The sequence below is a fragment of the Protomyctophum parallelum genome, assembly GCF_964188405.1.
Source record: "Protomyctophum parallelum genome assembly, chromosome: 15".
Classification (NCBI taxonomy): Eukaryota; Metazoa; Chordata; class Actinopteri; order Myctophiformes; family Myctophidae; genus Protomyctophum; species Protomyctophum parallelum.
This window is the reverse complement of record NC_139710.1, coordinates 2,174,957-2,200,374: the sequence shown is the minus strand read 5'-3', so window position 1 is coordinate 2,200,374 and position 25,418 is coordinate 2,174,957. Positions and strand designations below refer to the sequence as shown.

General features: G+C 43.4%; 1 protein-coding gene across 4 annotated transcripts in view; it reads left to right on the top strand.

Moving 5' to 3' along the window:
* Positions 1–25,418, top strand: part of LOC310872086 (endoplasmic reticulum aminopeptidase 1-like) — a 54,274-nt gene that overhangs the window by 26,547 nt on the left and 2,309 nt on the right. For all 4 annotated transcript variants that reach the window (XM_083783788.1, XM_083783789.1, XM_083783790.1 and 1 more), the window contains 5 exons: positions 3,585–3,771; positions 6,573–6,729; positions 9,075–9,259; positions 11,609–11,770; positions 13,571–13,711. In XM_083783788.1, the coding sequence (XP_083639914.1) occupies positions 3,585–3,771; positions 6,573–6,729; positions 9,075–9,259; positions 11,609–11,770; positions 13,571–13,711 (832 nt within the window). The remainder of the gene's footprint in view (positions 1–3,584; positions 3,772–6,572; positions 6,730–9,074; positions 9,260–11,608; positions 11,771–13,570; positions 13,712–25,418) is intronic.

Genomic DNA, 25,418 nt, shown 5'->3' with positions numbered 1-25,418 from the left:
TTTTAAAAGTCTTAAATTAATCAGAAAATATTGTCGACAGATTTAGCCTGAAGACTCCTTTTCCAAGTCCCGTTTGTATTTGTTGCAACTGTGGAGCACCTGGTCTGAAAAGCATTCAATTGTTTGATATTTTAAACAAACAATGTTGATATCAGGGTGGTCACAGCTTTTACATGTCAACTCCGTCAGGACATTATTATGATCTTTGTTAAGAATTCCAAAATAATGTTTATTATAAAAGTTTAGGGTTAGGTTTAGCTAACAAATGAAGCAAAAACAAAATGGCTACATTGTACTACAGAGGGTTAAGATGAAAACAAATGACATTTTGTCAACTCCGTCAGACGTCAACTCCGTCAGGTTTTGTGTCTGACGGAGTTGACATGTATCTGACGGAGTTGACAAAAGTGTTCCTAAAACAATACAATTATAGTTTTTGAATAATGGGACGTATTCTAATTTGGCACACAGTTAGAGCATGCCTTAAGGAACATTTTTGGCTATAGGGCCATCACAGATTTGTCTCGTGGTGACCATGGCAGCCATTTTCCAAAATTGCCGCCACCTGATGTTATTTTACAATAACTCAAGTTCTACACCACCTAGGATCTTGATTCTGGTGACTAAGACTACATTTTCAAGGATGAGGGATACATTGGTACTATTTAGATTTGTCCTGTTACCATGGCAGCCATTGTTTTTCAAAATGGCCGCCACCTGCTGTTATTTTACAATAACTCAAGTTTTAGACCACATAGGATCTTGATTCTGCCGACTAATAATACATTTTAAAAGATGAGGAATACAGTGGTACTATTTAGATTTGTCCTGTGACCATGGCAGCCATTGTTTTTCAAAGTGACCACCAACCTGCTGTTATTTTACCAATAACTCAAGTTTTAGACCACCAAGGATCTTGATTCTGGCGACTAATCATTACATTTTCAAGGATGAACTTTCTCTGGGAGGGGTCAGGGCTTATTTCAGGTGCAGGTTGAGTTGCTACTGACAGGACATTAAAAGGAGGTGGGCTTTCTGGCCTTTGACTTGTCTCTTTCAGGTACAGACGCACAGTTTGACTTCACTGGCCACTGCAGTGTGGTGTTGTATCTTGGTGGCCTCCTGCCAGTGTTTCTCCATCCTTCTCATGAGCTCTGTGTTCTGGGGCTCTGTTATAGTCAACTTACATTGTCTTGGCTGGAGATTGCTTTCCTGCAGGGTCCAGCCCAGTCTTGTGCAGATGGCTACTGGCCCACCTGGAGGCCCCAACCTCACTTGTTTGGTTGGTGTGATTAGGTGGGGTGGTCTTCCCCAATCAGGATGAAGGGTTTGACCCTTTCAAACGGCAGTCTGGCCAAGTGTCTGTATTTAGTTGTGAGGCTAGATACAGGATACGATTGCTCACCCAGCCCCAGGTGACTTGAGGTGAAGGCTCCTTTGATTTGGTAACATTGCTTTGGTTGACATGCTGGGGACACAGAACGACACTGATGCCTTCAGTGTCTGCACATCCTGCCTGATAGTCCTGAAGGCAGATCTTCAGTCTTTCGCTCACTGTTCACTGCTCACTGTTCACCTCAAGCAGGTCTTCAAGGTGTTTGCCTTTGCACAGGCTATATGGCTAGGACTCATGCTTCAACCACTCAGAGAACTCCAACAGGGTGTTGGTTGCTCCTGGGCCGCAGAGCATTGTGCGGCAGAATTCAGCTCTCATCCCTGGTGGCAGCTTGTTGAGGAGTCGTGCAACATGTGAGCCGCATCTAAGTTCTGTGTCTCCCTCTGGGCCTAGGGTAGACACTTGCTATTTTCCGTAACACTAATTGGTGGGGCTGTCCAAACTTGTTGTTTAGGTGTCAATCGGGTCTCTGTTTGTGAAGTCGGGTCTAGGTGGTCTAGAAGATGAGTTATTTAGTCAGGGGATATTAATACAATCTGGTAATAAATTCCTTATCAAGAATTTTCTTCACCAATGTGTTTGGAAGGGTGTCTACTAACATATCCCACATTGCTTTATATTCAACCACCCTAGGGGACCTTTTGACAGCTGCTGAAAGTTGGGGTACCATCAACAACCTATATAAGGCAAAATGTTCATTATGCTTTAAGTAGCATGTGACATGTCAAACTAGGGAGTTTTCATGATTCTGAATGCATTCCAAGCATTAGCTATGCACGAAGAACACTCCTTGGGCTGAAAACGGCCATAGCCATCATCACAAAATGAGGTCAGCACATTTGGGCAAGTGGATATATGGCCGAATTTAGCCCAAGGGGTTTGACCCCTAGTTTGGCCATAGACTCCCTAGTTTTGCCATAGCCACTTGGTATGGTACCCAACTTTCAGCAGCTGTCAAAAATGCCTCTAGGGTGGTTCAATAGAAACCAATGTGGGATATGTTAGTAGACACCTTTACAAACACATTGGTGAAAAAATTCTTGGTAAGAAATGTATTCACAGATTTGACATTATTCTGATAATAGGCCTATTCCCTGACTAAATTGGTAAAATAATAGCAGGTCCACCATTTTTTTAAATGGCTGCCATTGTCACGGGATAAATTTAAATAGATAAAACTGTATTCCTCCTCATTGAAAACGTAGGATTAGTCATCAGAATCAAGATCTTAGGTGGTGTAGAACTTGAGTTATTGTAAGATAACAGCAGGTGGCTGCCATTTTGAAAATGGCTGCCATGGTCACAGGGCCAATATAAATAGTACCACTGTATTCCTCATCCTTGAAAATGTGGGATTAGTCACCAGAATCAAGATCCTAGGTGATCTAGAACCTAAATCAGTTAAACTTGTCAACTCCGTCAGATGTTCGTCAACTCCGTCAGATGTTCGTCCCGTGATGTTTTTGTTAATTTCCAAAGAAATAGAAAATGTGATGTTAAATATTTTGTGCATATGTATTGAAACACCAACTGAAATGATACGTAATGATGATTTTTTTTTTTTTTTACATGGTTTTCATGTTATAATATTGAAAATAGAGGTTGAAATGACGAATTAGAGAAATTGGATATTTCATAATAGTGTGATATTGGAAAAAAACAATATTAAAATAATTGTATTACTTAACTTGATTACTGAAAGCCATTATAAGAGAACTGAGGACTTTATATTATTGTTGAAATTATCAAATTCAATTAAAAGGTATTTTAGTGTGTCTGACGGAGTTGACATGAATCGGTTATTAAGTGCATAAATGTCCCATTTTAGAAAGAAATGTTATGCGAAAAACCTGTTCCTTCTCAATATTGGTAGTTGAGACCTGTGTCTACAAATACATCCATTTGATTTGAATGTATCTTAAAAAAAAAAAAAATCCAGTTTGAAAAAAGTTTTGTCCCTTATCTCAAGAATGGGTGATAGATATTCCACTGTTACTTTCTTAGCTTACGCATGTTTCATGATGAATGTTTTTATGTGATGCATTCCCATGCTTTTTTGTTCTTGCTTAATGTAAGTCGCTCTGGATTAAGAGCGTCTGCTAAATGCCTAAATTGTAAATTGTGTGCGTGCTGTGTGTGTGTGTGTGTGTGTGTGTGTGTGTGTGTGTTCCTGCGTGCGTGCGTGCAGATGTGCTCCTCCTGCCAGAGGGGGCGCTACAGTGGGTGAAGTTCAACGTGGACATGAGCGGCTACTACATGGTCCACTATGAGGGCGAAGGCTGGCGGTCGTTGACCTCTCTGCTGCTCGCTGACCACGGCGCTCTGAGCAGCGCTGACCGCGCCCAGCTGGTCAGCAACGCCTTCCAACTGGTCAGGTAACATTAACCCCTTCTGACCTCACTGGTCAGGTGATATTGACCCATTCTGAACGGGAACCCATTTTGGTGCAAAATACCATTTTGGTGCAAAATAGCAGATCTACAAGCTCATAGCGCGCCACCGAGTGGCGCGCTACGAGCTTGTAGGGCTGCTATTTTTGACTGACATTTCGACTGACATTTTTTAGAATCTGATCTCAGGTCAGAATGGGTTAATCAGACCAGTGTGTGTCCAGTGTGGAAACCTCGTATGAATCTGATCTCAGGTCAGAATGGATTAACCCCTTCAGACCTACTGGTCAGGTGACATTAACCCCTTCAGACCTGACTCTACATCCTACTGGTCATTAGAATATTGACCCCGTTTGTGGGCGGGAACCCCTTTTGGTGTTTTTAAAGCAGGGGTTTTCAACTGGTTTTGGGACCCAGGGACCACCATTCTGACCAGCAGCAGCCTGGGGACCACCACTGTTGTGTCGGGTGGGGCATTCATGCACCATATGGGTTAAGGTTGTTTCTGTTTTCGTCTTACTTGTTACTCACTAATCACACTAATAAGAGGCTACATTCATGAGCTGGACAAAAAAAAACTATGTTTCAAAGTATTTTATTATCAAAAGCTTTACAAAAGTGTTTTTTACTTGTGCTAAGCATGACTCAAAATAAGTCTCAACATAATAATCCATTTCAGTTAATCACCCAAACACTGAAGACACATTTGACACCCGCACCCCCCCCACACACACACACACACACACACACACACACACGCGCACACACACACACACACACACACACACACACACACACACACACACACACACACACACACACATACACACACACACACACACACACACACACACACACACACACACACAGAAACAGAATATATATTTTTTATCTTATTCTATTTTAAAACTCCTTCAGTGCCACCTAGTGGTCACCAGTTTAGGCTCTGAGTGCCAGACCTCCCATTATATATATATATTATATTTATCTTTTTATTTTAACCAACCTACAACCTGCACTACATTTTACTAGGGCCTTATACAGTACCTTTCTAACAGACAGAGGGAACTGTTCATTGTGTACCGTCACTTTAAAAGCGCAATGTATACATCATCGTACGACGGTGTCACGCACCAAAAATAGCCAATCTACAAGCTCACATCGCACCTGGTTGCATCGCGTTGTGAGCTTGTAGCTCTGCCTTTTCGGCAACGATAGACTGAGAAGTTGCACATTGAATACGTCACGTATTATGTGAGACTATTCAATCGATCCGCGGCAGATATTATAACTCTATGGCAGGGAGATTTGACTTTCCTTCTTCAGATATTATAACTCTATGGCAGGGAGATTTGACTTTCCCAAACGTATTATTATGAATTGGATGAATAACTTATGGCAACGTCTTACGGTAAGCACAACATGCGTTGGGTGGAAGAGCAGGATGGTTGTTCCGCTACATCGTGAGTTGTTGTTTTTTTTAGTTTATTTGACGCGTTGAGCACTTTGAAATGTTAGATTCGACTTTTATTATTAGTTAGTTATTATTATTATTATTCACAAACAAGTAAAAAGAGTGCAAATAAGTTTTATATATATATTAGAAAAGGTAAAAAGGCAAAAATACAACTTTTCTGAATGCCTGGCTGCGGAACCACCAGCAGTACCTCCGTGGACCACCAGGGGGCCGCGGACCACCGGTTGAAAACGCCTGTTTTAAAGCATCATGTTACACCTTAGCTATTGAAAAATATCAGATCTACAAGCTTGTAGCGCGACACCGAGTGGCGCTAGTGTGAAGAGCTTGTAGGTCTGCTATTTCTTTTTTTATCGCGAAAGTTTGGTGCAAATCTTTGAATATATATTCTTTCAGAGCGAACGTTTTTAACTCAAATATTTTCTTCTGGGGGGGGGGGGGGGGGGGGTCCTTGACAAAAAATATTGACTGGTATAAAAACATCGTCATTTCAGAAAACTGTCAGGATTTAGAAGGAGAAATGTTTTCGACGTCAGGCCAAAATGGGTTAACTCATTTAGACCTGACACTAGATTCTACCAAACGGCTTCTCAGTTTTCTGAAAAACCCTGTGTTTGTATGTCAGTGGTTCTCACAGGTTTTAAACCCTGTGTTTGTATGTCAGTGGTTCTCACAGGGTTAAAACCCTGTGTTTGTATGTCAGTGGTTCTCAAAGACAATATGATGATAATAAGACGTTATTTGTCTGTCCTCCAGTGTAGGGACACTGTCCCCAGCCCTGGACCTGTCCCTCTGTCTGTCCCTCTATGTAACCCAGTGTGTCCTCCAGTGTAGGGAGGCTGTCCTGTCCCTCTGTCTGTCCCTCTATGTAACCCAGTGTGTCCTCTCGTGTCTGTCCTCCAGTGTAGGGAGGCTGTCCCTGGACACAGCCCTGTCCCTCTGTCTGTCCCTCTATGTAACCCAGTGTGTCCTCCAGTGTAGGGAGGCTGTCCCTGGACACAGCCATGGACCTGTCCCTCTGTCTGTCCCTCTATGTAACCCAGTCTGTCCTCCAGTGTAGGGAGGCTGTCCCTGGACACAGCCATGGACCTGTCCCTCTGTCTGTCCCTCTATGTAACCCTGCAGTCTGTCCTCTCGTGTCTGTCCTCCAGTGTAGGGAGGCTGTCCCTGGACACAGCCATGGACCTGTCCCTCTGTCTGTCCCTCTATGTAACCCAGTGTGTCCTCCAGTGTAGGGAGGCTGTCCCTGGACACAGCGTTGGACCTGTCCCTCTGTCTGTCCCTCTATGTAACCCAGTCTGTCCTCCAGTGTAGGGAGGCTGTCCCTGGACACAGCGTTGGACCTGTCTCTCTACCTGTCCAGGGAGACAGACATCGTGGTGGTGACTCAGGGCCTGATGGAGCTGGTCCCGCTCTACAAGATGATGGAGAAGAGGGACATGCCGGACCTGGAGAACCGTATGAAGGTGAGAACCACTGGGACCCCCGGGGGTCCCCGGACCCCCCTCTCAGGGACCCCTCTGGGTCCGGACAGTGGCCTTGTGGTTAGAGTGTCCGCCCTGAAACTGGGAGGTCGGGGGTTCGATCCCCGGCCGGGTCATATACCAAAGACTGTAAAAATGGGACCCAGTGCCTCCCTGCTTGGCACTCAGCATCAAAGGGTTGGATTGGGGGGGTCAGTCCCTGCTTGGCACTCAGCATCAAGGGGTTGGATTGGGGGGGTCAGTCCCTGCTTGACACTCAGCATCAATGGGTTGGATTGGGGGGGTCAGTCCCTGCTTGACACTCAGCATCAATGGGTTGGATTGGGGGGGTCAGTCCCTGCTTGGCACTCAGCATCAATGGGTTGGATTGGGGGGGTCAGTCCCTGCTTGGCACTCAGCATCAATGGGTTGGATTGGGGGGGTCAGTCCCTGCTTGGCACTCAGCATCAAAGGGTTGGATTGGGGGGTCAGTCCCTGCTTGGCACTCAGCATCAAGGGGTTGGATTGTGGGGGTCAGTCCCTGCTTGGCACTCAGCATCAAAGGGTTGGATTGGGGGGGGGGTCAGTCCCTGCTTGGCACTCAGCATCAAGGGGATGGATTGGGGGGGTCAGTCCCTGCTTGGCACTCAGCATCAAGGGGATGGATTGGGGGGTCAGTCCCTGCTTGGCACTCAGCATCAAGGGGATGGATTGGGGGGTCAGTCCCTGCTTGGCACTCAGCATCAAAGGGTTGGATTGGGGGGGTCAGTCCCTGCTTGGCACTCAGCATCAATGTCATTGATTTTTTTGTTTTATAGTTTCCGTTTGCTGGGAATCGTAGCTTCAAATTGACATATTGGTTGTTCAGTTTGACCCAACAGTTTTGGAGATACAGAGAGTTGAGAAAACAGGCTTGAAAGGTTCACTTCTGTGGACTCTAACATTACACCTAGCTACATGTTTAAGCATTTATTTCATATTTACATGTCTTCTGTGGTCTCTAACATTACACCTAGCTACATGTTTAAGCATTTATTTCATATTTACATGTCTTCTGTGGACTCTAACATTACACCTAGCTACATGTTTAAGCATTTATTTCATATTTACATGTCTTCTGTGGTCTCTAACATTACACCTAGCTACATGTTTAAGCATTCATTTCATATTTACATGTCTTCTGTGGACTCTAACATTATACCTAGCTACATGTTTAAGCATTTATTTCATATTTACATTACACACTAAAACTAGACTAACACTAAAACTAGACTAAAACTAGACTAACACTAACACGTTAAAACAGACTAACAACACATTCCCAGGTGACTAAAATGTGACTGAAACTAAGTGAAAACTATTCAAGACTCAAGAGACACGGTGGCACAGTTGGTAGTGCTGTCGCCTCACAGCTAGAAGGTCCTGGGTTTGATTCCCGCTGGGGACGCTGTGGGCACTGGCGGCGTGTTTCCTCCTCCGCGTCATCAGTGCCCATACCCGAGGCGGGGGTTGGCGAAAGGGCCTTTCTGTGTGGAGTTTGCATGTTCTCCCCGTGTCCCCTAGGGTAGGTACCCTCACAAAAACATGCCGTAATCCTGGTCTCTAAAACTACCTCCCCCTGGCCAGCCGGGGCGCCTGATGGAGGGGAAAGGAACTGGTCGGACCAGCGTGTCCCTTCCACGCGCTACGTCCGGCCGGGGAAATTCCCCTCTGCCAGGTGAAAAGAAGCAGCTTGGACTCCTCATGCATAGAAGGAGGCATGAGGTCAGTCCGCTGCCCCCCCAGGTTGGCAGAGGAAGTGTAGCGCCCAGTATTACATTAGACAATTGGCACTGGGTGAAAAGAAAAAACGGGGTTACAAAATCGTGGGATAAAAATTAAAAAAAAAAAAATCAAAATTTGCTGACAAAAACAACGCTCCCTCCCTCCCTCCCCTCTTCCTCCCTCCCTCCAACCCTCCCTCCCTCCCTCACTCCTCCCTCTCTCCCTCTCTCCCTCCCCCCTCCTCCCTCTCTCCCCTCCTCCCTCCATCCCTCCCTCCTCCCTCCCTCCCCCCTCCTCCCTCCATCCCTCCCTCTCCCCTCCTCCCTCCATCCCTCCCTCCCTCTCTCCCCTCCTCCCTCCCTCCCCTCTTCCTCCCTCCCTCCCTCCCCTCTCCCTCCCTCCTCCCTCCCCTCTTCCTCCCTCCTCTCTCCCTCTCTCCCTCCCCCCTCCTCCCTCTCTCCCCTCCTCCCTCCATCCCTCCCTCCTCCCTCCCTCCCCCCTCCTCCCTCCATCCCTCCCTCTCCCCTCCTCCCCCCTCCCCCCCCCCCCCTCCTCCCTCTCTCCCCCCTCTTCCCCCTCCCCAGGGCTACATCGTGGAGCTGTTCCAGGGACTAATCGACCTCCAGGAGTGGTCTGACGCCGGCTCGGTGCCCCAGAGGGTTCTGCGGGCCCACCTGCTGCTGTTCGCCTGCATCAGGAACCACCCGCCCTGCCTGGCCCGCGCAACACACCTCTTTGACCACTGGAGGGCGTCTGACGGAAACCACAGGTAACCAGTGTTGTTTTTGACAGCAAATTTCTATTTTAGTTTTAGTCATAGTCTCTTGAATAGTTTACACTTAGTTTTAGTCACATTTTAGTCACCTGGAATGTTCAAGTGTTTAGTCTAGTTTTAGTCGACTAAATGTCATACGATTTTAGTCGACTAAATCAACTGTAGATTTAGTCGACTAAAATGTGTTTTGACAGGCCTTGATGTCGTTGTAATGACATATTTTACACTTTGGTTGCATGCTGAAAATAGCAGATATACAATCTCACAACGCGTTGCGCTGCGACGCGTTGTGAGATTGTATATCTGCTATTTTCAGCATGCAACCCAGCATAAAACTGGATCTCTTGTCCACTAGTCCCTTCCTAACATTTTAGTCTAGTTTTTATTTGTTGACGAAATTGTCAGTATATTTAGTCTTAGTTTTAGTCATCATAGATTCGTTTTTATTTAGTTTTCGTTTAGTTTTAGTCAGTGAAAAAAGGTAGTCGACGGACATTTTTCGTCTTAGTTTTAGTCGACGAAAACAACACTGCAGGTAACCCTGACACTGGAGCGGAGCGTCAATATATATATATACACGAAAGCTAGATGGCGCTAGACCCGCACTCTGGCCAATGGAGAGCCACGTTGCTACGTGGCGGCCATCTTACCTCGGGGCAGCATAACATTGTGTCTATGGGGCCTGTACTTAGTTTTTAAATAACCACTCATAGCATTGTGTCTATGGGGCCTGTACTTAGTTTTTAACCCATTCTGACCTGAGATCAGATTCTAAAAATGTCTTCTTTTCTACATCCTGACAGTTTTCTGAAAAAGCTGTTTCTATGTCAGTCGTTCTTTGATTTTTCAAAAATAGCAGACCTACAAGCTCTTAGCGCGCCACCGAGTGGCGCGCTATGAGCTTGTAGATCTGCTATTTTTTAATAGCTAAAGCATAACATGATGCTAACACCAAAATGGGTTCCCGTTCAGAATAACCACTCATAACATTGTGTCTATGGGGCATGTACTTTATAAATAACCACTCATAACATTGTGTCTATATGGGGCATGTACTTTATAAATAACCACTCATAACATTGTGTCTATGGGGCGTGTAATTTTTAAATAACCACTCATAACATTGTGTCTATGGGGCATGTACTTTTAAATAACCACTCATAACATTGTGTCTATGGGGCATGTACTTTATAAATAACCACTCATAACATTGTGTCTATGGGGCATGTACTTTTAAATAACCACTCATAACATTGTGTCTATGGGGCATGTATTGTTTAAATAACCACTCATAACATTGTGTCTATGGGGCATGTACTTTTAAATAACCACTCATAACATTGTGTCTATGGGGCATGCACTTTATAAATAACCACTCATAACATTGTGTCTATGGGGCATGCACTTTATAAATAACCACTCATAACATTGTGTCTATGGGGCATGTACTTTTAAATAACCACTCATAACATTGTGTCTATGGGGCATGTACTTTATAAATAACCACTCATAACATTGTGTCTATGGGGCATGTATTGTTTAAATAACCACTCATAACATTGTGTCTATGGGGCATGTATTGTTTAAATAACCACTCATAACATTGTGTCTATGGGGCATGTATTGTTTATAATAACCACTCATAACCACTCATAGTGATAACCACTCATAACATTGTGTCTATGGGGCTTGTATTGTTTAAATAACCACTAGGGCCGGGACTAATTGCGATTAATTTAGATTAATTAACTACAGAAAAATTTATCGCGATTAACTACAGATAAATTAATCGCACCTTTTTTTTCACCGCGGAACGTTTCTCACTGGGCGCTTTTCTATAGTACTGAAAACTGGAAATAATAAAAAGTCACCCCATTTTGTGTTGCCTAGAACTGGAGGTCTGACAAAAAACAGTAACAATATGAAGTAAGTACAGCTTTGTGATGTCACTGAGATGTACTTGTTACTGTTACAATTTTTTTTTCAGACCTCCAGTTCTAGGCAACACAGAATGGGGTGACTTTTTATTATTATTTCCACAACAGGTATATTAATGACAGTAAAATGTTGAAAATGAGTGGTATCCTGTAGTCACTATTCGTTGATTCACTGGGATACCAAAAAACATTAAAAAAAAAGGTTTCTCGCTGTTCTCGGGTTGAATATTGATATGCGATTAAAATGCGATTAATCTAGATTAATTAATCGCAAAGCCTCTGATTAATTAGATTTTTTTTTTTAATCGAGTCCCAGCTCTAATAACCACTCATAACATTGTGTCTATGGGGCATGTACTTTTAAATAACCACTCATAACATTGTGTCTATGGGGACTTTTTCTCAGTATTCCCAGTGACGTCAGCCTCGCGGTGTTCTCTGTCGGAGCTCGCACGCCCGACGGCTGGGACTTCCTGTTGGAGAAGTACCGCGTCTCGTTGCAAGACTCGGTGAAGAGTCGCATCAAGTACGCGCTGACCATCAGCCCACAGCGCCACAAGCTGCAGTGGTGAGTACCGGTACTGCATTCTGACCATCAGCCCACAGCGCCACAAGCTGCAGTGGTGAGCACCGGTACTGCATTCCGACCCTATACGTTTTAACACAATTTTTGGTTGGGGAATCTTTCCGAATATAGGAGCTAATATGTCCCTCTGGTACGTGGGACGTGTCCCTCTGGTACGTGGGACGTGTCCCTCTGGTACATGGGACGTGTCCCTCTGGTAGCCTGGTTAATAAACCAGACCGAATCAGCCGTTGGCAAAAAATAATTTGCCTGCCGGCGGATTACGGTCTGGAGAGGCTCAATTGTACGCCCATTTCCTACACCAGAGAAATGGGGCGGCCAATCGGGACATGGTATGCAATATGGGCGGGGCTTTGGTACAGTGACTTTAAACGCTCGAGACCTTTGACTGACAGTAGCTCTGACCAATTGCGTCAAAGAGAAAATGTTTCAACCCGCCCCCCCTGGAAATGAAATCCAAGCTGAGCCTCCCCAGACTAATATCCCACGGTCTGTGCGATATTAGTCTGGTTTATTAACCAGGCTATCCCTCTGGTACGTGGGACGTGTCCCTCTGGTACGTGGGACGTGTCCCTCTGGTACGTGGGACTTGTCCCTCTGGTACATGGGACGTGTCCCTCTGGTGCGTGGGACGTGTCCCTCTGGTACATGGGACTTGTCCCTCTGGTACGTGGGACGTGTCCCTCTGGTGCGTGGGACGTGTCCCTCTGGTGCGTGGGACGTGTCCCTCTGGTACATGGGACGTGTCCCTCTGGTACATGGGACGTGTCCCTCTGGTACATGGGACGTGTCCCTCTGGTACATGGGACTTGTCCCACTGTTGTGCGGGACAGTGTCTCTGTGCGTCTGCTGTAGGAGACACTGTATACACACTAGTGTCGCCTGGCTAATAAGCCAGACTCAAATCACACTTGTCGTGCAGTGGGCTTTTTTAGTTTGTTGCCAACAGCTGATTCGGTCTGGCTTATTAGCCCGGCTAGCACTAGTGACCACTGTGTCTCTGTGTCTGCTGCATTCTCCTGGACCACTGTCTCTGTCTCATGTATCTGTGTCTCTGCAGGCTCCTGGACCACTGTCTCATGTCTCTGTGTCTGCTGCAGACTCCTGGACCACTGTCTCTGTCTCATGTATCTGTGTCTCTGCAGGCTCCTGGACCACTGTCTCATGTCTCTGTGTCTCCTGCAGACTCCTGGACCACTGTCTCATGTCTTTGTGTCTCCTGCAGACTCCTGGACCACTGTCTCATGTCTCTGTGTCTCCTGCAGACTCCTGGACCACTGTCTCATGTCTCTGTGTCTCTGCAGACTCCTGGACCACTGTCTCATGTCTCTGTGTCTCCTGCAGACTCCTGGACCACTGTCTCATGTCTCTGTGTCTCTGCAGACTCCTGGACCACTGTCTCATGTCTCTGTGTCTCCTGCAGGCTCCTGGACCACTGTCTCATGTCTCTGTGTCTCCTGCAGGCTCCTGGACCACTGTCTCATGTCTCTGTCTCTGTGTCTCTGCAGGCTCCTGGACCACTGTCTCATGTCTCTGTCTCTGTGTGTCTCCTGCAGGCTCCTGGACCACTGTCTCATGTCTCTGTGTCTCTGCAGACTCCTGGACCACTGTCTCATGTCTCTGTCTCATGTCTCTGTGTCTCTGCAGGCTCCTGGACCACTGTCTCATGTCTCTGTGTCTCCTGCAGACTCCTGGACCACTGTCTCATGTCTCTGTCTCATGTCTCTGTGTCTCCTGCAGACTCCTGGACCACTGTCTCATGTCTCTGTGTGTCTCCTGCAGGCTCCTGGACCACTGTCTCCAGGGGGACGTCCTGAAGACCCATGACCTCCCCGGGGTGCTGGTGTCGGTGAGCAGGAACCCCCGAGGACACCGACTGGCCTGGGACTTCCTCCGGGACAACTGGCTCCGCATCATCACCAAGTAACCCTAACCCTAAACCTAACCCCTAACGACCACCCCTAACCCTAACCCCTAACCCATTCCCCTAACCCTAACCCATAACCCCTAACCCCTAACCCTAACCCATCATCACCAAGTAACCCTAACCCCTAACCCTAACCCATAACCCCTAACCCATCATCACCAAGTCAGTCTCACCTTCTAACCCTAACCCATCATCACCAAGTAACCCTAACCCCTAACCCTAACCCATCATCACCCCTAACCCCTAACCCTAACACCTAACCCATCATCACCAAGTAACCCTAACCCCTAACCCGTCATCACCAAGTCAGTCTCACCTTCTAACCCTAACTCTAACCATAGACTGTAAAAAATATGGACAAAGCGTTCACCGGGTCTAACATGAACGTAAAATGAAGCCTGAAATGATATGCTAATGACCTGATGTAAGTCGCCATCTTTGGTACCAGCTGGCCATTGGCTGGCTCCGTTTTGGTACCAGCTGGCCCATTGGCTGCCCAGACAACGAGGCGGGACTTCCCCCTTCTTCTTCGTTGGTTTTATTTTGACTCGAGCGGGGGGTGGATCGGGTGGGCTGTCACTCAGTACCAAAATCACGCCCCCAAGCTAATCTGTATCGTAAACAAACTACTAGCTACAAAGAAATAACTTCAGCTCCGTCTGAATAACTTCAGCTCCGTCAAGACGATATTTTTTCTTCATACAAGGTAAATTGTATATTTGTATACTTGGCCTACGTGTTAATCCTAGTAGTGTGTAAAAATGAATACCACACTCACGTTGGATTATTGTTTATTTTGTTCCCCCCAGCAGTGTTTGCTTTTGCTTTGTTCTTCAAATCCTATAGTGTAACGTTAACTTTAACTTTGAATATCTTCACTGTTTTCACGTAGCCTAATGCATTTTATTTGCCTCTTAGCTGCTTCTCTTTTATCGTCACGTCAGATAGTCTCAACCATGATTAAAAAGACTAGCCGTAATAATAAAAGCATACTCTGATTGTATTAGACATGCAGCTATAATAGTCATCATCACTCATTTTGCTCTCTCTGTCAAGACTTCCACCGGGTTTTGAGCAACTTTCTGTAAATAATCTCTGTGCAGTCTTGATTTCTTATAGTTGGATTGGATATTAGGTTATACAATTATATAGGACTTATCTCTTTCATGAATGGCATATCATTAATATTAGGTACATTCAAGCTATAATTTAGTACATGAATCATGAAGGTCTGCTAGGCCTACCTACATGATGATCTAGTAAAAGCATGATACTACAATAATTTTACTGCTGAGGTTTAAACTATGTTTCTAGAATGTAGTTTTGCATTGGTTTTGATTCATTCATTATTTTTGTTATTGTTGTCCAGTCTGGGTTTCATTTTATTTTTATTTATTATTAAGTACAAATAGATAAATACATTTCCTTGACTTTCATTTTAAAATGTGTAGTAACCAACTATTGTTTATGGTTCTCAATCTCAACAGCCATGGTGTCCATCTGGATCATTGGGGACAGCTATGTCCGGCGTGGGGAGGAAAGAGCTCTGGAGACCATGGGGAACAATCTTGGTGTGGATGCCACCAGCTACATCCATTGGTTTGGCTGGGGTGGTCTACGGTGGAAAAGCCTCCTCCCCTTCTTTTACCAGGCTCTACAAGGGAGAGCAGTACCGGATGTTCTCCTGATTCACTGCGGTGGTAATGACCTTGGTGGTGACATCTCAAGTGCCAAACTTGTCGCAGTGATGAAGGAGGACCTGCACCAGCTCCATCTGCATCTTCCACAGATGAAGATAATGTTCTCTGCCATCACTCAGAGATGCAGGTGGAAGACTGGTGCCAATCCGGGGAAGATCGACAAGGGTCGTCGATTTGTGAACAGTGTTATGGCTACATATGTTCATTGTTTAAGTGGCAGCTTTGTTGATCACCCTCACATAAAGTTTGACACTCCTGGGCTATTTCTGCATGATCGAGTTCATTTGACCAATAGGGGAAATGACATATTTTTAAACAGTTTTGCCGAGTCCATTAAAGCCCAAATTCATCAACAGTAAATTGTTCAAGTCTGATAATTTTCTGCTGATGAAGGTGAGTTTTAATGGTGTATTATTTGAAGCACTGAACATAGTTCACAGTGTCAGGCCGTATGTGATGTGTTGTTTTTGTTAATACATATCTATTTTTTTGTCAGCACTTGTGTCCATAACACTGTTCACTCTTCCAAGCTGCTCTTCCTTGTCCCGCACTCCCAGGATTCTGCCCTCCCTCATTCCCTGTATGCCACCCCAGTCTCACCACCCCATGGTCTCTGGCAGATACTGAGAGACTGCTGAACGAGGTGGTGGGGGCGTGTGCACTGTGCACATGGGGTGATCAATGCCTGCCTCCTGTGAATCATTTTTTTTGTTTTAATTTCATTGTAGGTAGGCCTACCGTATATTTTTCCTGTAAATAAATATTCTGATTTTACCAAAAGCATCACTTCTTCAGTGGTTTTAACCATAACAAATGTACATTTGTACCTGCACTGCACTTGTGTGAGACACAAGTAAAACAAACTCTTAACATGAATACATTACCCCCAAGCTGAGTTAAGTGTCACACACACACACACACACACACACACACGGACTCATGAATAATGGTAGCTGGCATTTTTAAACAAAACTAGCAATAAGATACTCAAGACTATGCTTAGTTTGAAACCGAAATGCATTTATTCAAGTGTTGGAAAGTACATTTTTGTTGAGTGATTATTTTACAAAACATACATTAACCACTTCAGCCCTATATACATTTCAGCCATAAAATATTAAAAGCTCGCATTGTGAGCTTGTAGATCAGCAGTAAAGTAGTCTCAAGTAAATTAAACAGACTTCCTTTTAACAGTACGGTAGTTCTACATTGCAGACAAATACGTTGTTCCAGGGACACTCCAGATGCAAAGATTTGAGTTAAAATATCTTAAAGAATATATATATATTCAAAGATTTTTAAAAAAATCGCAGATATAAAAGCTCATAGCGAGGCACTGAGTGCTGCACTATGAGCTTTTAGATCTGCTATTTTTCAATAGCTAAACACCAAAAGGCTGAAACATCTGAGCACATCTGAGCTCAGAAACATCTGAGAACTTTTCCCACCAGACTTAAATATTGGAAAAGAAATTGAAGCAAACATTTATAACTAAAATATTGGCTTCTGGTCCACTAAACATTCTGAGATGGGGGGATATTAATGGTTTAATAAAACACAATGATGTTAAAGAGCCTAATCCTTGCTTTCTGGCAGAAACCTTGTATTGGAAATTAATGCCCTACTTAGTCATGCAAATGTATAGTGAAAACAAACAGACCTACAAGCTCACAACACTTTGTGAGCTTGTAGGTCTGTGCATTTACTGTCAAAACTAATTAAAAAGAATGGCTGGTGTTAATTAAATATTACTTTTTGAAAACTATTAATAGCTTGTGAGTGACTGAATAACTACAATGGATCCATTGAACATACAAGGTTTCTACCCGAGAGCAACGATGTACATTGTGCAAGTGATATGATTTGAACTATAAATGGAGTCCAAATGGGAAGCACACACACACATATCTCAAACATTGTACAGGTGGCCAATGTACATCGGAGGAAGGCAGTTTGCACACTGATCTTGTAAATCTTAGAAGCGCTTTAATAAATATCGAGCTTTTAATCCAGTGTGAGGCTCTGTCAGGTACCTGACAAATACCCACACTGGGTCAAAACGTTGCAAACCTTGATAATGTAATAGTGCTAATGGGAGCTACAAGGTCAGTGTATGATCTATGTCTATGTGTACATTCTGAAAATATATAGGCCTAAATTAACTTACAAAATAATGTTACTTACAGCCACCTTCATGTAATTGGAACACACTGACTTTAGGCTAAAACAAATGCTACAATTAACTCAAATAGTGGTGTGCATTAAACAAACTGTGCACTATATGTAGCTGGAAATGTGGGTGTTGAGTTCTGCGTGACAGTATTGTACATATTATATAGCAATAACTGACTGATTTCAGACACAGCGTTTCTCGTTATTATATGAAGTTGATTGTCCTCCAGTTTTCCTTCAAGAGATGATTGAGGTCCAGTGTCCGGTCTAGTCTCCGCATGTGTCTCCAAGTATGGCACAGACAGATCGTGGTCCAGTCTCCGGTCCGGCCACCTCTTGCGTCTCCCTTAATAAGACAGGCTGTGAAAGACAGAGAAAGTGAGAGAGAGAGAAGGAGAGAAAAGAATAGAAGAAATAGATAGCAGATAGAAATAGAACACAAGAGGTTCAGTAAACATACTCCTAGATGACAAATACACATTGTGTATTATTCATAATTTAAAAATATATATTTTAAATTAACATTTATAGCATAGGAGATTATTATTATATGTGTGCATGACTTATCTTAAGCCTCTTCTGCGCTGATGGAAGGATCTCACGTTGATTCTCAACTGCAACAAGCACAAACACCCAATTAGAAATAATACAGAGAACAGCACTGCATCATTTAACAATATCATCTTGGGAAGATTTCACACAGGAATGGAATGAGCAAATAGAAGTTGACTAACCCTGCAACAGCGATGGTGGAATGACGCCTCAGTCTCTGGTTGATGTCATCGTAACTCCTTACTACTGTCCTGTGAATTACTAGAGAGAAATGTAGAGGAAGAAAAGAGAGAGAAACTAGAGAGAAAATGTTTTTAGTGGCAGGTATATTGGCATATTGATTGTCTGGGAGACACAGGGCTCTATCTTGCACCACGCCTTATCCCTAAACTTATTTGCAATTTGCAACATAAGATGGTTATAAAACTAGCCAATCTAAATCTACACATGAGCTTGTAGATCAGCTATTTGAACTATTTAAAAAATATTTAAAGTAGTAAGCAATGGAAAATACATTTAGGGATTTAGGGTTGGCACAAGATATAGCAGACAGTTTAAATTAACCTGCTTGAATCTACCCCTAATCACACATAAACACGCATATCAAGTAGGTGCAAATGTGAAAAAGACACAACAGGACATGCAACATTTATATACACAATACAACATAACATGCGACATATATATATACACAAATAAAAATGAACATACTTGACGAAAAGGTTGAACTTGACAAATGCACAACACACAGACCACAGAACATGCGACATGTATATACAAGTATAAATGAACTTGACAAAAATAATAATACACTACATACAGAACAGACTAACTAAATGACAAGACCCTGTGTGGTTGAATGTCTCAGGAAAGTTATAACACAGGAGTGTCTTTGAGATATACAGTAGGGGTAGATTCAAGCTTCACTGGGGGGGAAAAACACCACATACAATATATAAAAAAATAAATATATAGTGCATCATGGAAGTAAAAAATACAACAAACCACTAGTACACAAATGCAGCAATATTCAAACTTAAGTTTGAGAGAAAAGAAAATAACTTTTATTGCATTTCGGTAACTATATACAGACATTAATTTGGTACATTTAGAAACACATGGGAACTATAGAACATGCGTAACCTTTGACAAATGGAGGTGGGACTAATTCAAATGATACATATTGTTCCAATATCTACTTGTGCCTCTTTGTTGCAGACTCCAAAAGATATTGAACCATTTTGTTGAGAGAAAGTAAATAAAAGGTCAGCATTTTCGCCAGATTGGACTCAAAAAAATTCAACAGCTGATTATAAAATGAATGGAAACTTCAGATGGGCAGGCAGTGTTTCGCTTTCATGTTGAAATAATGACTACTCAGGCCACTTTTTTGCTGGCTCTAAGAGATATTTCAACATAGGAAACCAGGGTTTGATTTGTGTCCAATAAACAAAGTCAACAGCAGTGTTAAATTAATGTCAACTTCAGATGGGTGGCCAGTGTTTGGCTTTCATGTTGAAATTATGACTGCTCAGGCCACTTTTTTGCTGGCTCTAAGAAATATTCAACATGGGAAACCAGAGTTCGATGCGTGTGTTCATGAATATTCTGATTTATGGCAAATGTTAAATGAGGGTGCAAAGACATCAAACAGGACATGCTACATTTATAAATGCGCAACAACAATATGGCACTTGACATGGTCACAAATGCACAGAAATAACAACCACAGAACATGCGACATATAAATGAACGTGACAAAACAGAAAAGAACATGTACATACATATAACATGACAAAACAGAACATGCGACATTTAAATTTACAAAACAGAAAAGAACATGTACATACATATAACATGACAAAACAGAACATGCGACATTTAAATTTACAAAACAGAACACGCTACAAAACAGAACATGAAGCACATAGCACTCTCATTAATCACCATAAAAATGTACTAATTTGGTGAATTTCCTGCGTACAAGTTTGCCTTGCTTAATTTGTTCAGTCTTCCTTCTTGCCAAATGATTCAGTCTGATTTTGCAGAACAAGGAAGATGCCATCTTAACCAGAACATGTACATGGTTTGATTCAACACACGTATCGAACATGTGGTCATGTAATTTGGGGAAAAGGTTTGTTCCTAAACAATATTTCATTACTTGGCTTGCGATTAATGACGTTGTTCCTCGTCCTTTTGGAACCTCCCCTTTGTTACGATTCAGCATCCTCTGAAACAGAAGCTCGGTGGTCCGGCTAACTGCAAGAATGCCATCTGATGGATTCTGTAGGCCACCTCTGCTCTTTAATTTCACAAAAGAATCTTCTTCTTCTTCAAAATCCTGTGTCAGTGCCTCTGTACAAGCCATACAGGTGAGCTTCTCCTTGAGCTTTTTTGAGATGAAGCCTGCTATGTACTTGATGGCTTCTTCCTTGAATTCTGAGAGGCTGTTCACATCGGGGAGGTCAGGAATGTCATCATCTTCAGGTAAAACCATTTCCACAGGCTCCACATCCATCCGGCGTGAAATGTTGACATTTGCTGGTGTTGAATCCAGGATGTCTGGGTCGTCACGGGCAATCAGGATGTCTGTGTTGTCAAGAAGAAGACAGTTGCCTGTGCCCGTCTTCACCTGGTGCCTTACAAGGAGTCGTTTGTAGGCCGCACGGAACTGTCTGGCATTGGGGTTGTTGTTAAACCCCCCACGTGCTCGGACCGCAGAGAAGAACAACTCCAGATGATCCTGGCTCAACTTGTATGTCAGAAGGTATCTGCACGGTGCACTTGGTTTCACCACAAGGTCTTCATAAATGTTGAGCACACTTTGACCACATGCAATGAAGCCCAAAATGGGAGTCTTTTTCTGAGTGGCATGCATGTAGACCCAGTTGTTCTTTTTGTCTTTGATCTTGAGCCCACGGAGACATGTCTCTGCTTTCTGTAGAATAGCCCTGGCACGATCAACTGTTGTTGGCTTGATAGGTGCCTTAGATCCTTTACCCAATGGATTACGGCTATTAAGGACATCAAAAGCGGCATCAATGGTTTTTATAAACTCTACTGTAGCCGCGCATCCACTGAACTGGGGTTTTTTTAGGCTTTTGTCACAGTACTCTAGAGCATTTGCAACACTGTCGCTGAACACCTGGGCTGCAAGGTTGACCTTCATCTTTTGCTGTCGCCACTCAATGTGTTGCATTTTCAGATTGTTTCCAAGCCGCAGACCTTCATTTTCTTGAAGTGTGTTTAATTGCTTAATGTACTCCCATTTGATCTCCTGCCCATCTTCGGTTTGCATCACTTCAGCTGTAGAAAATGCATTTCGCAGTAATTTTAACATGTGACATGGATCCAACAGCACGTGTACCTTTTTGGGGGAAGCAGGGGGACCTTCATCATGTTGGAGAGCTCCTTCATCAGGAAAATCAAAATGTGGTGTCATGTTTGCGATGTTAATTTTGGCACCAAGATGTTGGAGCATAGAAACGTTGCAAGATGGTCCATCACATGTCAGTGACACAACCTGGACTCCAATTTTGTGAAGGCGAATTAGGCTCTCACGGACAATGTTGGCCCTGTCTGCTCCAGTCAAGCTGCTAATGAGGAAGTATGCAATGGGGATTTTCCATGAATCGTTGACCGATACAACCATGAGAACCAGTGCTTGCGTGGCTACTGTGTTTTCCATTTCACCGGTACCAAGGTCAACATAGCCATGAATTTCATCTCCACCAAACTCAATTTGCTTGTGAATGTACATTTCATCAAGCATCAGTGAGCAGATAGTGTCCTTCCCCTCTTCCCTTTTCTTAGCTACATGACTTTTCAGAGCCGTGAAGGATGCCTGGGTAAATCCTGGGTCTGCCTCAACACTGCTGTACCAATCACGAATTGTTTGAGGGTGTGGCAAAGCTTTTAGGAACTCCTTTCTAACATAATCATATGCCCTTGCAGAGTAAAAGTGCAATGTAGTCGCAAACTGTTTGAGTTCCTCACAATAAGCTGACTTCTTCTTCTGTTGCAATCTATTTATAATAAGTTTAGGAACATCACTAACAGAATCCAGCAGAGCTGCACATTCACTTGAGATCATCAATTTTTGCTGAAGAATCTTTGTAATTGATTTCAATGAATTTACTTTTGATTTCAATCTCCTTGTCTGCTGATTCCTCAACCTAAGCTTTTGCCGAACTAAACCAAGCTTAACCTGTAATTTAGCATTCTTACGTTTCATTTTTCTAGGAGACTCAGACTCAGCAATAATCTCAGGAACCACAGGGATGGGTGGACTATCCTTGAAATACCCATGATCACACGCAATTGTTTTTGGATTGGCTCTACACTCTTCAACAAAAGGATCGTCGTCAATCATACTAATGTCCTCATGATACACACAGTCAACATCCATGTTCTCACTCTCGGTGTGTTGCATCACAACAGCATTGTTGTCACTTACCTCCACAGCCATACTTACCGCCCGGGTCCGTGTGGGCCTGAACGCCTTCTCCTTTGTCAAATGTGCCGGCAACTGGAAAATTGTAGGTACAGCATCAGCCTTCAGCTTCCTCTGGCCCTAAATAGAAAACACGACCAAAAGAGTAGGTGCATATTATGTGATTTAATTTACCTACCCTCACCATATATGGTGTTGGTAGTATTGATTTAAATAGACTTGTTAAGGGTGTGTATCTTTTTTTTTCTTCCTGGAACATAAACGTATAGCGTAAAGTGCAGCAACAGTGCACTTTAACAGTGCTCTTAATTTACATTCCACAGAGCAGAAGACAGCGATCGGATGTGTTCAGGTGTTTAACCCATTCAGGCCTAAGGCCGATTCTAAAAACGCCTCTAAATCCTGACCTAAGGTTTCTGAAAAACTTCAAATATTGATATAGCAGAATCAAGATTTTTACATTTTTGAATACTGTACATACTGTACAGAACCCAAATATGGGTTCCCGGCCTGAGGGGGTAAGATACAAATAGGGAACCCCGCCCAGAATGGGTTAATAGCCGGGGAGCCACAGGCCCACGGAATCATGAAAACCCCCTAGTTTGACATGTCACAATTGTCACATGCTACTTAAAGCATGATGAAATGTGGGAAATGAATTCCTGTACTCTCTACATCCAACAATGATGTTATATATTTTGGCATTATATAATGTCATGTTATTTGCCATGCTGTGAACATATCCTCAATAACCATCTTAAAACAGCCTGGTATACATCATTAATGCTCTGCGGTAATATGATCCAAACCACATGCTGTTATTATCAAGAAAATAGCATCTGAAACATCACTTGACTTTACCACATTACTGGCCAGATCAATATTAAACAATTGCATTATTCTTAACACAGTTAAATAGGGAATAGGGTGTCTGAGCCACAGACACCCTCCTCAATGTCAGATGGTAGTGGTACTGGATCTAATGGTGTTTTACCATTCATCAATTCAGGGAGATTGTACCTTACGGTCTGTGAAGAACTGATCATCCTCGAAATGCTCACTGCAAAGACGGGCATAGCTTGTAGGCTCCCAGTTCGCTCTCCTCATCTTTGACACCCATAACTTCTGCCTGTCTTTGTCGGTTCCAAAACTGTGTGAGAGAGAGAGAGAGAGAGAGAGAGAGAGAGAGAGAGAGAGAGAGAGAGAGAGAGAGAGAGAGAGAGAGAGAGAGAGAGAGAGAGAGAGAGAGAGAGAGAGAGACACACACACACACACACACACACACACACAATCAGAGACTGGGGCTAACCTTTGCTGTAATGTCATATCCGACCAAGATACTGGTTTGACCTACAGTCTATGGTTTTGATTGATTGAAACATTTATTAACAGTTTGTAGAATTACAGTAGCCTACATTTCAAGCACAAACTCAATACAGAGACTGTTAACTGTGAGTGGACGACCCAATTAAGCATTACACTTGTTTACAACAGGGTCCACATTGTTCAATTCATCAAAACATTTAGAGACATACAATTAGACACTTCTATATAGTTAATGAACAGAACAGGAATTCATCATAAAGGAAGCAAAAACGGAAAAGATACAGTGAGGGGGGGACTATTATGCTATAAAAAAGGCTATCTATACAAGCTCTCAATCATAGACTGTAAAAAAGCTGTAAATGCACGACGTCCACGACAGTATGATCATTGCAACAGATATATATCACACATACTACCGTGTGAATGTGAACGCACCATAACAAAGCATCATGCAATTGTAATTGTGAATTTATGAAAGGCCACAATTATAGGCACACTATACCACGGGTGCAATTAGCCCCTCTCGGGACCCTACATAAAACTTTTCTGAGTCGTCCAAATGTCAGAAACTTCAGTAGCATTTGGGTTCTGCTTGGAGGGCTAGGGTGCAATCAGCAATGTGTGTCTGCTATTTTGTGTAGATTAATTTATAGCCCCTCGGCCCTCTCGGAACCCCCTGAAACTTTACTACCATTGGGTTCTGTGTTTCATTAGGTTACAGTCTATGGTTCTGACTCGCGGGGCTAATTAATTTAGTACACGATGACCCCAAATGAAAAAAAGCCAACATGCTTTATGGAAAATCGGTTTAGCAGCATTGCATTGTAAATGTAGGCCTATACTTCCCTATGCCTGTCCATGCAAACTGTAAATAAAGTATTCAATCAAACAAATACAATAAGAACAGTTATGCTTTTCACGTGAAAAGCGTAACAGCATCGAATAATGTTGTATCGCAACGGTGCGAGTGCGACAAACCACCATGCCACGCTTACATATGAACCATATATGAACCCGTTGTGGAAACGGAGAGCGAGTAAATTACGTATTGCATATTGTGATCGATAACAAATGGAACATAACATAAAACTTACCGGAACAGTTGGGTGCCCAACGGTTTGCCACAGCGGTTCGTACATCCAAAGGCAGAACACGAGGGCATGTTGGCTTGCTCCTCGTCGAATCGAAGTGAGAAATAAAATCGTGCAAAAGCGGTGGTTTAGGGCGGGGTAACGTTCGATCCAAAAATAAGTCAACGTCTGATACAATCAAATTATAAAACCAAACTTTTGTTTCGGAGACAAATTTGTACAGTCTACTATACACCTGCCCTGAAGTTACTGACACTCGGATCCGAGTCCAGACACGCCTACCTCCCTTGAAGCTCGCACGTCAATCAAATTCATCCCAAGGTAGCCACGCCCCTCAAAACATACTCGACTTTATGGTCATTTCTTTAATAAATGGGACCATAATTTTCCAAAAAGAATATTATGA